This window comes from Buceros rhinoceros, unplaced genomic scaffold (assembly GCF_000710305.1).
Source record: "Buceros rhinoceros silvestris isolate BGI_N320 unplaced genomic scaffold, ASM71030v1 scaffold3923, whole genome shotgun sequence".
Classification (NCBI taxonomy): Eukaryota; Metazoa; Chordata; class Aves; order Bucerotiformes; family Bucerotidae; genus Buceros; species Buceros rhinoceros.
Genome location: NW_010402855.1, coordinates 6,344 through 18,361, shown reverse-complemented (window position 1 = coordinate 18,361; position 12,018 = coordinate 6,344). Strand labels below are relative to the sequence as shown.

The window sequence follows — 12,018 nt, the reverse complement described above, 5'->3', positions numbered from 1 at the left end:
CTGAACCTGCTTTATGAATCTTACAGGCATGGTTGGAAAGCGCCAACTAGCAACCCCCACTTACCAAAAATTCCATAGCATCATGGTTTCTGCAGGGGAATGTTTTACTGGCAGAGATCAGTCAAGACTAAATCAATTACGGCAAAATGTAACAAAACATTTAGCCTTGTTAACAAGAATTAATTACAATTTTTCCAGCCTCTAGAACGAGTTTAAATGACTTTCTACCCCATAAAGGACCCATCTTTACAAAATTAAGTACTTCTTTCATCTCTAGCAAACAAAGCAACTTCTTGGACATGTAGAAAAGAAGAACTTACTGCGTCTATCTCATTCAAAACCTTCCACTGCTCATAAGGCACTCCCAAGGCTTCAGCAGTCTGAATTGTCCTTTTCATCTGACTGGTCCAAACTTTCAGATCTTTGATATTTTGCTCGTTAATAAATTGTGCCAAGCTTTTGGCAAACTGTAAGAAAAACCATCAGACACTGTATGAGGGGTCAGAGCCAACGCATCGTGTTTGGATTGGAACGCACAGGCTCTAGCCTCTGTAAACTCATTATAACTTCTCCAAAAGGCTCTGTCAGAGTTTTTGCTAAGGAATACACCACATTCCATTGAGCCAAGGGGGACAGGAAAGGAAAAGAACACAAGAAAAAGACAAGTTTTCTACAGTTCCTATCTTTACCTCCAGGAATTTTCCTTTCACCTTAAACTTAGGAACCTCCCCAATTATCCAAAAACTCAGGATTTTACCAAAATATGTTAAAAAATAAAGTCCTCTTCACAAATGCTTTATGCTGCAGGATAAAAAGGAATTTCAACCAACAGAATGACCGACAGATGAATGCATATACCAAATCACAACACAGGAAGCATGTCCATCCAATTCCCTTTACCCATCTATGCAACTAAAAATTTCCTTCTTACCCATGCTAAGAGGAAAAGGGTGTAGAGGAAGAAAGTTGAATGGCACAGCACGAACTGCACACATGCAGAGATACACACAAAACCCAGTCACACTCGTTCAGGAGGTACATACCTCCTTCCCCCTGACAGACAGTCCAGGATCTCCTCCTATTCTCCCTTTCAGATTGAGTTCGCTTTCTCCATGTCGACAGAGGTAGATTGACCGAGGAGTCACATGGATATTCATGAGGTAGTAGACAATCCGGCTCTGAATGTGATCCATCACTCTGTTCACAAGGTAACTCCTCCCAACATCCATAATTTTAATATAAGAAAGATCCCTTTCATAGGCAAACAAAAAAGTTACATGAGATTCCACATAATTTCTTTTAGCATGTACCACACTTTTCCCACCTTCTCTCTTCTTATAAAATAGGCCAAAGCAATAAACAATACCTCAACTGCCCATGGAATATTCATTAGTTCTAAGAAATAACACAATACTCCAAAGGTACAGGATGAACCCTATTCCTTTCACATCCAAGCTGCTCACATCACTTCCTTTTCTGTTCCCTTCACTTGCACCTTGTCTCTCAAGTCTAGATCCTACTCTTGGAAAAATATAGCCCTCCCACTGACAGGAAGATTCAGTGGAGTCATTAAACAGTAAGATACCCAGGTATTTCACAATACTAGTTGGTTTTGTCCAGGTCACAAACACCTCCCCCACAGCAAGAATTTGTCTGATTGCACCCAGGGGCCAAAAGGACGGTCACTATTTACCCATCTTGTTAACCCTTCCAGAAAAAATACAGCATCAAAAGGACTAGCCTTGAAGCAAGACATTTTCTCAACCACTCCATCAACAACTATTTATTAACAGTACTGTAATGTACCCCACCACTACCTTCTCTCAGCACGTAGTGGTTATAATTTCAATTTTCACTGCTTATCCTTTCTCGTTTGAGAACTAACTTCAAAGTAGCATCTAGTTTAAAGGAGGAATAAAGTCTAATAAGCTGAAAAAACACACTGTTGGTTTCTAGAGATGCATTTGAGACATCACACCACAATAAAACAAGAAAACTGATAACACCACCAAACGCTGATGAGAAGCAAGCATTATGAGCTCATCTCTGATAGTGTTCTTTGGAGTTAATCATTACTACTTCATCCAGGCATGACTGTTAGGTCCATCACAGAAATTACCTGCATGAACTGATCTGACTGAACCAGCTTCACACTGCTTACACTCAATTACATTAAATGCAGCTCAGCCTTCCCTACAGCACCAGTCCAGAAACGAACCAGGAGCACCCGGTATGAGGGCGGCTCAACACCCCACACTGAAATCCTGGACATCGGCAAGAGAAACAGGGCTCCTCCTCACATGGTTCAACCCTACCTTACTTTCAATGATCTGGCATGAGGGCAAAGAAACTAAGAAAGTTTCTCACAGCCCTTCCTCTGCAGGATAAGCTGCTAGCAAAAATAAACAGAAGTCACATTTTTAAGACTGATGTGTTCATAATTCATCTTAGCCCTGTCAAATGCAGTTATGCTTACAAATCACTCAGCAATCCTTTATATGCTAAAAACCAAGTAACCACCAACTGCTACAGCAAGTCTGGAATAAATTCTAAATTCTGGTTCTATCCCAGAAAAATCATCATTCTCCAAGTGGGAAAATCAAAAACAACTCTGTCTCAGAGCAGACTCACTAGCCAATTTTCCTCAGGCAAGCAAGTTTCCAGGCCACACCTCCAGAGTCAACTCTGTCTAATTTGCCAAAGAAAAGAGAGCTCAGCCGTTAAAAAAACATGACTAGAAAGCCCTAATCCCCGATACAGGACGCTCCATCCCCTAAGGAGACATCTTAAAATAACCCAGTTGTGATTACAGTATTATTTCATCACTTACTTGTCAAGAGTTTCATCTAATGTCTCATACGAGTTCTTGTAGCACTCTATTCTTTTCATGAAGTCTTCCGTGGCTTCATCATTACTACAGTCAACATAGTCAGGACTACCCAGCTTCACTTGCTGTTTAAAATAAAAACAGGAAGAATAGTACGTATGCGTCTTTCCCCTTTTAATGGAAATTTAAAGAAACAGGTAAGGGGAGAACACAACACAAAACCTTATTTTCTGGAAGTTAATTAAAATACATGTAAAGCAAAAAGAGCTATTCTTCAAAGATTTAAACTTCTGAATTAGGACACGTATGGACAAGAAAATAAATGAAAAGTGTTCCATTAATGGGAGTTATTGGTCTTTTGCTATTGGAAGTTCTTCAAATGTCCTTCTAAAAATGCTGAGCTACTTTAAACCTCTTGACGTAAAGCACTTAAAGCAAACCCTCCTATACTCACCACAATGTTTGCAGCAATGACCTCTGGATCTACGCACACTGATTCAACAAAAAAAGTCTTCAGTCCAAACAGGAAGTTACATGTACAGAAAGAAGAAAGAAGGAAGACGCATTAAAACACCTCTGGAGACTAACACACACAAGCAGCATGTTGTCCACTTCTATGCTAACCCCTTTTTAACAGAGCCAAGTGTTAAACTTCCCTCCATTTACTCAGAAGGTTTCTCCAGACCCTCTCAGAAATCATTGGCTTATCACTCCCCAAAAATGCTCATAAGCGGAAAAATTTTGCACCAAGAAAAACTTAGGGTGGAAGAGGAAAAAATAAATGCCAAGGATGCAAGTTCAGTGGAACAGTAACTAATGTTTCTGAAATAATAATTTTAAAGCCTTTCAACTAACGGAGTAGCCTCACTTAAAAAGAGGTTTGTATTTTGCTGTCTCAAAGGTTTATGGAGACACAAGTCTAGAGGAAATGAAGGATTACCAGAGAACAGCTAAATGCGGAACAAACCTGGGCAGAAGGCAGAAAGCCACAGAGTGTTTTGGGATTGTACAGAACTAACACAGCATTCCCTATGTGCTTCTGCAGCAAAGATCTGAACTGCACCAAGAACCCCATTTCAAATAGTTCTTGCTGACAGTACACTCAGAGCTACAGGTCCAGGAGAACAGAACTGAGCCATAGCATGAAGAGCTTAGCTCCAAATAGTGCAAACATTAAAAATGAGAAAAATGAGGACTGGGTGACTTTTAATCACAAACAATGCTTGAGAACACGGAATACACCATTGATTAAACATCTAGGAAGGATGTGGCTTATGCTACTGCAGTTCTTAACTGGGAGTACAGATAAGGGCAAAACTCTCTCTGCCTTACCTGTTCAGGCACTAGCTCAGAACTCCTTTGCTTTTGACTCACCTTATACCCATTTTCTTCACCAAATTTGTAAATAGTTTCTCTACGTTCTCGAGTTGTGTTTGTAGCATCAAAGACCTAGGAATAATTAAGAAAGAGGGGGATTAAAAAAGCACTGTAGCCCGTGAAAAGCACCGTTTTACGAACCACAAAAATAAGGGTTCAAAGTCTCTCAATGTGAAGGAAAGCAATGAAAATACTTGCCCTTCCCTCTACCCTGTTACCTCAACATGCTCTGGAACAACAGGAAAGCAAAGGATGTTCCTACTTCACACACATGATTTTCTAAATACTATAAAAGAGTAATATTTTGAAAGCACTACTAGCAGAACACTGTACTGGGAAGAAGAAACCAGATTTTAAGCCTAACACATTAGAATTTAAGCCAGGACAGAATCTTCCTCCTGGCCCATATCGGCTTTAACTTGTACTACACAAAATAAGATGCTGCAATCAAGATGCTATTCAAAACACAAGTCTAAAACTTTTAAAGGGCAGAAGATCTGCAAGACTTGTAAATCCTGCCCATGAATTGCAAGATATATGCAGCCACTTTTCTAAGAATTTACGCTTGGTTCTGAACACACACATGCACACGAGTGTTTACAAAGTGTGAAGTTTGCCGAAGTATAAAGTTTACCTCATGTCTCCAGCAGAACTTAGAATTACAGTTAATGCTGTTCCTGATTAGTTAAAACACCAGAGCTGCGCCAGTAGTCTTGAGAAAAACAATGTAATGCAAATTAATGTGAATACGCTACCTCAGGAGTTGAACAGCTGGTGTTTTGCATCCCATTATTAAATACTCAATTTACTTTGAGTTTTCTCCTTGAGATTTGTCACGTCAGTAACAACTGCCAAGCAGGATGCTTTTTGTTCAGTAAGTCTTTGCCTTTCCCTTGGAACACTAGACTATCAAATAGAAGTGCAACCAAAACCTCAGATGTGTTAACAGTACATTATATAACATGGAGAAAAGGGAGATGTTTTTCTCAGTGTTACACTCTCTTCAGTCAGCCCCTCGAATCACAAAAGGGGTTGCTTGATATGGCATCATCACCCTGAACTTAAGTGCTGCTTTCACTGCAGCAACCAGGCAGATCTAACACATCAATTCCCAAAGGAAAAAACCCTGATATTCTGAAGAGGTGTTACTCAGGCTGTGTATTACCCAGCAGACACGCACTGTTTTGTACGGAAGCATCTCAAAAACGCGTCTTCAACAAGAAACTTACAGCCACGTGCCCGTTTTCTTCACTGAGGTACTGCCGGACATCGTTCAGCGCTGCTAAGGCACATTGTCTTAAAAACAAAAGAGAGTAAAACTCAAATGCTAGTTAAAGTTATGTTAGTAATGCACTTGTGCACTGTGACCACAGTGCCCCGCATAATCTCCCAAAACATGTATTTTTTAATCAGTCCCACACACAAAACATGAGAAAAAACAAAAGAGGTCAGCCAAACTACACTAATGAAACGTGGTCATGGCCATCTGCCTAAAACAAAACCAGTCCAAATGTTCCTCTGTGCAACTGATACATCATTACAGATCACTCAGCAACTCTGCTGACCAGGATAAACTTTCACTGCTCTGAAGTCACATCTTGGACTCACCTCTGCCACTGTATTCTTTTCCTAATTACTTAGTCATAGGTATTTGCTTCTTAATTATATTCTCAGAGCAAAAACATAAATCAGCTTACGGCTTTTATCTCGTGGCTCTAAGTTAAAGTGGATAGACAACTATTTTTCAGTAATCTAATTCTTCTCTCTTGGACTATTATGTAAAAATTGCATATGTAAAAAAAATAAACTGTTAGAACAGAGTAAAACAAAGTCAGCACCAGGTATTAGGGACAGAGGTGAAAAGAACATCCCACTGCAGTCCCCAACCCACAGTAATTAGTACTGCACACTGTTGAGGACACGAGCACCAAAAAACCCTCCCCTGCATACTTTACACTTGTGTTAAATCTGGACAAGATTAAATTCATTCACAACCTTCCTACTTCCACAGCGTTAGGATTATCTTCAAAGCCCATTATGATTTCTAACACATAATCGAGGGCAACATTAACATTGTACACGGTTTACTCATTAATAGAGCAAAGTCCCATTTATTTCCAGTAAATCCAGCCCTTTCGCAGTACCAACATAAAGCTCGGCCTATTTCAACAGCCTTTCTCTGCATTACTACTCTGTTTTGACTTCCAGGCTGAAGCATCTAACTCTTCTCTTACATTTACCTTATTCTTCATGCACAGCTTCATCTTGAAAGAAAAATGAAGGCTTTTCAATCCTGACAGTATTTCCACATTAGCATGGTTAATACATGTCAGGAACGGAGATTCATCAGTCAAGTCTCCACTGAATAAATATAAAACCTCTTTACTCATTGCTAACGAGGCAGATTAGCTCACACAGCCCATTTCATGTGACATTCCCCACCATTTAGACTAATAGGTGGCAGGGAGGCACATTAAAAGGTTCGGCTCTACCTGTAAGCAAAAGGTAGGGGCTTGCAAGGCTAACACACCTCCTACCTACTCTTTGGCACCAAAGGGTTAAGAGGTTCATAAGCAAGTTGTCCTCCTTTGACACTAGCAATACTCATCTGCTGCTGAAGGGGACAGGAAGAGAGAACAAGCAGAATGACAGCCGCAGAGGAAAGTCCGGACAGTATGACAGTCCAGACGTTTCTCACACTTCAGTAGAAGCGGTCAACAACAAAATATTCTGTATTTTCAGTAGCCTAAACAAATCACATTTCCATTCCTCTGAAAATTCTGTTCCTTCTCATTTGGTGAAGAAAATCAAAAGACCTTCCCCATCTGATCTTCTGTAAGAAAGAGGCAGCTCCCACTTGCTCCGACCTTCTCTTCATCTACCCTTTCTTCTCAAGGTCTTTCCTCCACACTAAAGTACAGCCTCTTTCCAGGCAAGAGGGGAGGCACAAGTGCTTCACCTGGACACAGACGTTCAGGTTGGCACTCACCTTGCTTGGCACAGTATTAGCAAAACTGGGCAATTTTCAAGGCAGTGCACTGAGTGATTGCATGAAGCACCTGCATGGCGGCCAAAAAGACACTTCTGAGGGCAGAATAATAGTGTTTCATTCCCACTCATTTGAATGGATAATGACAAATACGTTCAGTGCACTCCAGGAGAAAAATTCCAGTATGCAAACCAAAAAGAAAAGCATTTAATGTGGGGTTTTGCTTCTGTATGATCCACACAAAAGCTCTAAAATGGCATTAATAGGAATTAGTGGAAAGAGTCACATCATGGATACCTCACAAAAAGGTAAGAAAAATACTATTTGCGAAAACTGCTTTGTTTTGAGTGAAAATATCCTTGAATATCTGCAGGAATGACAGCCTACTTAAAGGCGAAGAGGAATCAAGCATTTACCTTCTCTGCATTTTGATACTTGAGATGAAGCAATTAAGAAAAAAAATACCCCAGGTTTTAAGCAACCTAAACAAATTACTGTTCCACCTCTTCTAGAATTTCTTTTTCTTGCCATTTCACACTGCAGTCTCTCAAAGGGTGTCTTGAGCATACAGAAACGCAACTTAAAGCGGTCTTTGAGAGCAAATTACACAGGGTACCATGTTAATACAATTAGCATTGTTCAAAACTTACTTCCTGATTTTCAAGCCTTCTTCATTGTCAGGCAGGAAGAATTCAAAAGATTTGTACTTTTTCACCAAATCTCGACGATACTGACCAACATTAAATTCTGCCAAGAAGAAACCAGTATTAGTGGGAACTAACGATACTCACATTAAAAGGACAAAGGTCATGACAGCTCTGAAACCATAATTTAGCATGTACAAAGTCAACCTGTCATACTACCTCTTGTGTTTAGTGGGGGGTTCTTTGCTTTTAAATACAGAGACAACAACAAATCATGGCAACGGCAGAAGAACATTTGGGCTGTCGGTAGCTTCAGTGGAGTCTCTTGGCCATATTGTTGTGCCTCTGTCTGCCAGTTTGTCTGAAGGACAGAAAGAAGCTCTTCTCCTCTCTCTCAGGAGTGCTTCAGCAGCCTGCAAAGGACTACTAATAATCTAGCCTTTTCTGATTATGTGCAGTGAAACAGCATTTTCAGAGCACCTCCCAAACTTCCAGCTCTTACTTAAGCAAAGCAGAGTTCTAAACAGAACTAACCAACCTTGCTTTTGACCAACAAAGCTTTAAATTGAAGTTGTGGAAACATTTTTTCAGAACTCAAATATTTATATTCCTTAAGGATCAATACAAACTCTTTCACAGCCTCTGTTCCACTTATTTAAAAAATGCTTAAATTGTAATAAATAAATAAATAATTTTTTAAATCGCCGTAATTACTGACCGTAATCTTCCTGTGATCTCTTAAGAATGGTCAAAGAAAACTGCTCCTTATCTGGGCAAAGGTCCCTAAGGTCTATGGCTGTACACCTGTGCCAGTATCGGATATGGGATGAGGGCAAGGCCGCTCTTGTTTGCCACACAGCAGACACTGACGCAGAACCCTCGGCAACTTTGTTCGACTTAACTACAGCTCTGAGAGTAGGTCTCTAAAGTGCAATTAATGTTTAACTTGTTTCTGACCTACACGTTTTCTCTGCTGAACTGCAAAGTGGTTTTTTTAACATTAGATCAAACTGAAGTATTCTGTTGGAGAAGCTGCCAAGGTTTAACTACTTGCCAGACTTCATTTCTGGAATGAGGAAAAGAAGTAATATGCACAATTGCCAAGCTGTAATTAAGGAAAAAAGGCACAGGATAAAAGAGCTCAACCATCAGCTGCTGTATATACATTGCTGTTGAGCCTGGGGACAGAGGATAAAGACGTAAATATTGTTTATCCCCCAAAAGTCAAGTTTTGTATGAACTCAACAATGTTTGTGTGGTTAGCAACATGACATAGATTATAGTATCATCCCAGTTATTCTGTGACAGGTTTAATGAGCACAGCCCATGCTGGCTACACAAAGAGGTGGTCTCTTGTTAAAAAAACCAGAAGATGCAGGAAGTTCACATGGCCAGTGTTGACAGACAATAAGCCCTTTAAAAATTGAAAATAATGAGTTTCATTAAAAAAGAATAGTTACTGCAAGAGAGTTACATACTGAAGAGGAAAAAGTCCTATCTACTGGGACAATCCTTAGCCCTTATCATTAGCACCCACCCCCGAGGAGAAGTTTTGCAAAACTAACTGGCATTGCAACTACCACACAGCCAGAACTTCCCAAAGTTTAGTATCTAAAACCCACACTGCAACACAACTCTATTCAGGCATCTAATTAACCTCATTTCCCTCAAAAAGCCCAGACAAAAGTCCTTTGTATTTTTAATCATTTCACATTCTAAACATTTAATCATTCTAAACAACACAACAAAGGATTTTGGAAGGAATAAAAGGAAACCCAGAACTGATGGCTGAAATGATTCAACTAACAGCAACCCTGGGTTATTTACCTCCTCTTCCTATTCTTGAACTCTCCAGCTTGCTTCATGTATGTCACATGAAATGATGGCATTTATCTTTTCTCTGGTTTACAAAACCTCGTAACTTTAACTATCAGTCTGAGAGAATGAGAACACTTATTATATTAAGCACACACTAATTTTAGGACATTAAGAGCCAAGGGTGACAGATGTTAGGGCTACTTGATACTTATGACAAATCAATTCCCTCTCAGTCAGCTGGAAGCATTAGGCAACATGTCATCTATTCTCTCAGCCAGAGGGGTATTTTCAATCGATTTCAGCTTCAGTAAAACTGCATCACTGATGACACAAACTGGAAGAGTCTGTAATTTCCCAAGAAAATCACAAGTTGCCCTTTCTAACAGAGACAAACCACAACCAGCAACTAAGAATAGAAGTTCATGTGGTAACTTTATGTTGTATATTTTTGTAAAATCAGGCAGCAACACTCTTTTTTTATTAAGCACAAGTGCACTTATTTTCTGATGTGCTGGCTCACAGTAGCCCATGGAACTTTTCCTACAAGCAAAGCAGATCACGCCTACCTATTTTACTGTATCTGGGATATAGTCAACCAAGCATGAGCCAGATGTGGACAATATCTTGTTTGTTGTCCAATACTGGATTTCTGCTTTTCAAAGTTCACATAGAAAAATGCTCAGCACAATGACATATCTACGTAACATGTCTATGTAAATGTATGTTAGATGTGTATCTAATTTACAAGCATAGTCACATCAGGTGCACTTCATCACCTTGGTACAGGCTAACCTATGTAGATTCCCACTCTGTTTCAGCCTAATGAACAGAACTGGAATCCCTAAATACCTGATTCTGCTCACCAGAAGAGTGTCTGAAAGCAGTCAAAACTCAAGTGCTCATTTAAATCCTGTAAACTCTCATACTTAAACAACGTAACGTATCTTCCATAATATCTCATCTAAATAAAGCTTATTAGACAAGTTTCTAAGAGCTTAAGAAAACAACTAACTCAAAAAGCTGTACCCTAGAATCAAAAGGCAGTTTAAATATAGGTAAGATTCTTCATCTTGACCTCTTACAGCTACTAGGAAGCACGTCTGAATAACCAGTCGGAAGTCTACACTTCAGTATGATCTAATAGATTTAATGTTATTTAAATGATTAACTAGTCGTAACTATAAAACTACCATTACTGCACCAGGCACAGAAACACAGAACACTAAAACCACCTTATTCTTCTATGGAGATAGAGGAGAAGGCAGGGGAGATGCCTGCTCAGAACCTCAAATGGTCTTATTTACTCGTTGATCTGGGCCCACAGGATATCACAGGAGCTGGGAAATGAGGTCCTTGAGCCAGATCTTTGGCCTAAGCCTCCCCTCAAAGCACACACATAAAGTCCTTAACAGCGTAGTAACAAACGTCTGCTTCAGTTCCTTGGGCACTTAATACTCAAAGAGCTGTAACTCGTTCCACAAATGCAATTAAACAAAGAGTTACACTGAGAATTACACATTGCACAGTTCCCAAGAAAAAGAAAATGGAAGAGTCAGAACTTTAAGCCAAAAGTGCTGACTGCTTGTCCCTTGTAAATGACATTCCCTTTCACCCACATAAAGAAAGCAGAAGGAAAAAAAAAAACCAAAAAACCCCACAAACCCAAAGATGACAGCTGAAGAACCAAAGGGACAAAGGCAAAAAGTTGATCGAGGCACCTGGCAGAACAAGGAGGTAAATGAACAGTCACCAGAATTTGATTAATTAACTCCGAACTGGAACAGAGACTGTGTACGCTATGGCTTAAGTTAACAAAGCAGAAGGATTTTAAGTAGTCAAACTTGGCAACAAAATTACTGGGAATTAGGGTTATAAAACACCTAACATCTGCCCTGTCCTTCACGATGTAATCAAAAGTAAATCCATCACCTTTTGTAGGCACTCCGATCCAATTTAAATAGCGTGTCAGCTTCTTCGAGATGTAGGTTTTTCCTCTTGCTGGGAGACCCACCATGACAATCAGAGTAGGGCAGTTGGTCATACATACTGAAATGGAAAAAGAGAAGACTCGGATTTACCACTGACATTCCCACAAAGCGCAGGTTTACACCTTACAGTGGAAAATTCCAGTCCGTGTGCTCTCTGGGGCAGTGACCATTCAAGCAGCTCATGCACAGTGTCCCGCTCTTTCAGGGGTTTCTTCAGGAGTACAGTGGACCTAACCGAGTCTCTTAGGCTGTGCTGGATTTGGGAAGGGCAAGTCCAAGGTAGTGCAACACTGGACATGTGAGCTGTATGCAGGCAGAAGACAAGAAGGCTATGTATTTGCATACATGGTTTAGGACGTACAAAAACAGTACCAA

The 12,018-nt window shown here is 40.0% G+C and overlaps 1 protein-coding gene across 2 annotated transcripts in view; it reads right to left on the bottom strand.

Moving 5' to 3' along the window:
• Positions 1–11,697, bottom strand: part of LOC104490477 (6-phosphofructo-2-kinase/fructose-2,6-bisphosphatase 4) — a 25,183-nt gene extending 13,486 nt beyond the window's left edge. For both annotated transcript variants that reach the window (XM_010132766.1, XM_010132764.1), the window contains exons 1-8: positions 11,585–11,697; positions 7,844–7,940; positions 5,434–5,500; positions 4,202–4,276; positions 3,282–3,338; positions 2,831–2,952; positions 1,044–1,251; positions 321–467 (exon numbers count right to left, since the gene is read on the bottom strand). In XM_010132766.1, the coding sequence (XP_010131068.1) occupies positions 321–467; positions 1,044–1,251; positions 2,831–2,952; positions 3,282–3,338; positions 4,202–4,276; positions 5,434–5,500; positions 7,844–7,940; positions 11,585–11,696 (885 nt within the window). In that variant the 5' untranslated portion in view covers position 11,697. The remainder of the gene's footprint in view (positions 1–320; positions 468–1,043; positions 1,252–2,830; positions 2,953–3,281; positions 3,339–4,201; positions 4,277–5,433; positions 5,501–7,843; positions 7,941–11,584) is intronic.
• Between the last annotated feature and the right edge of the window lie 321 nt (positions 11,698–12,018).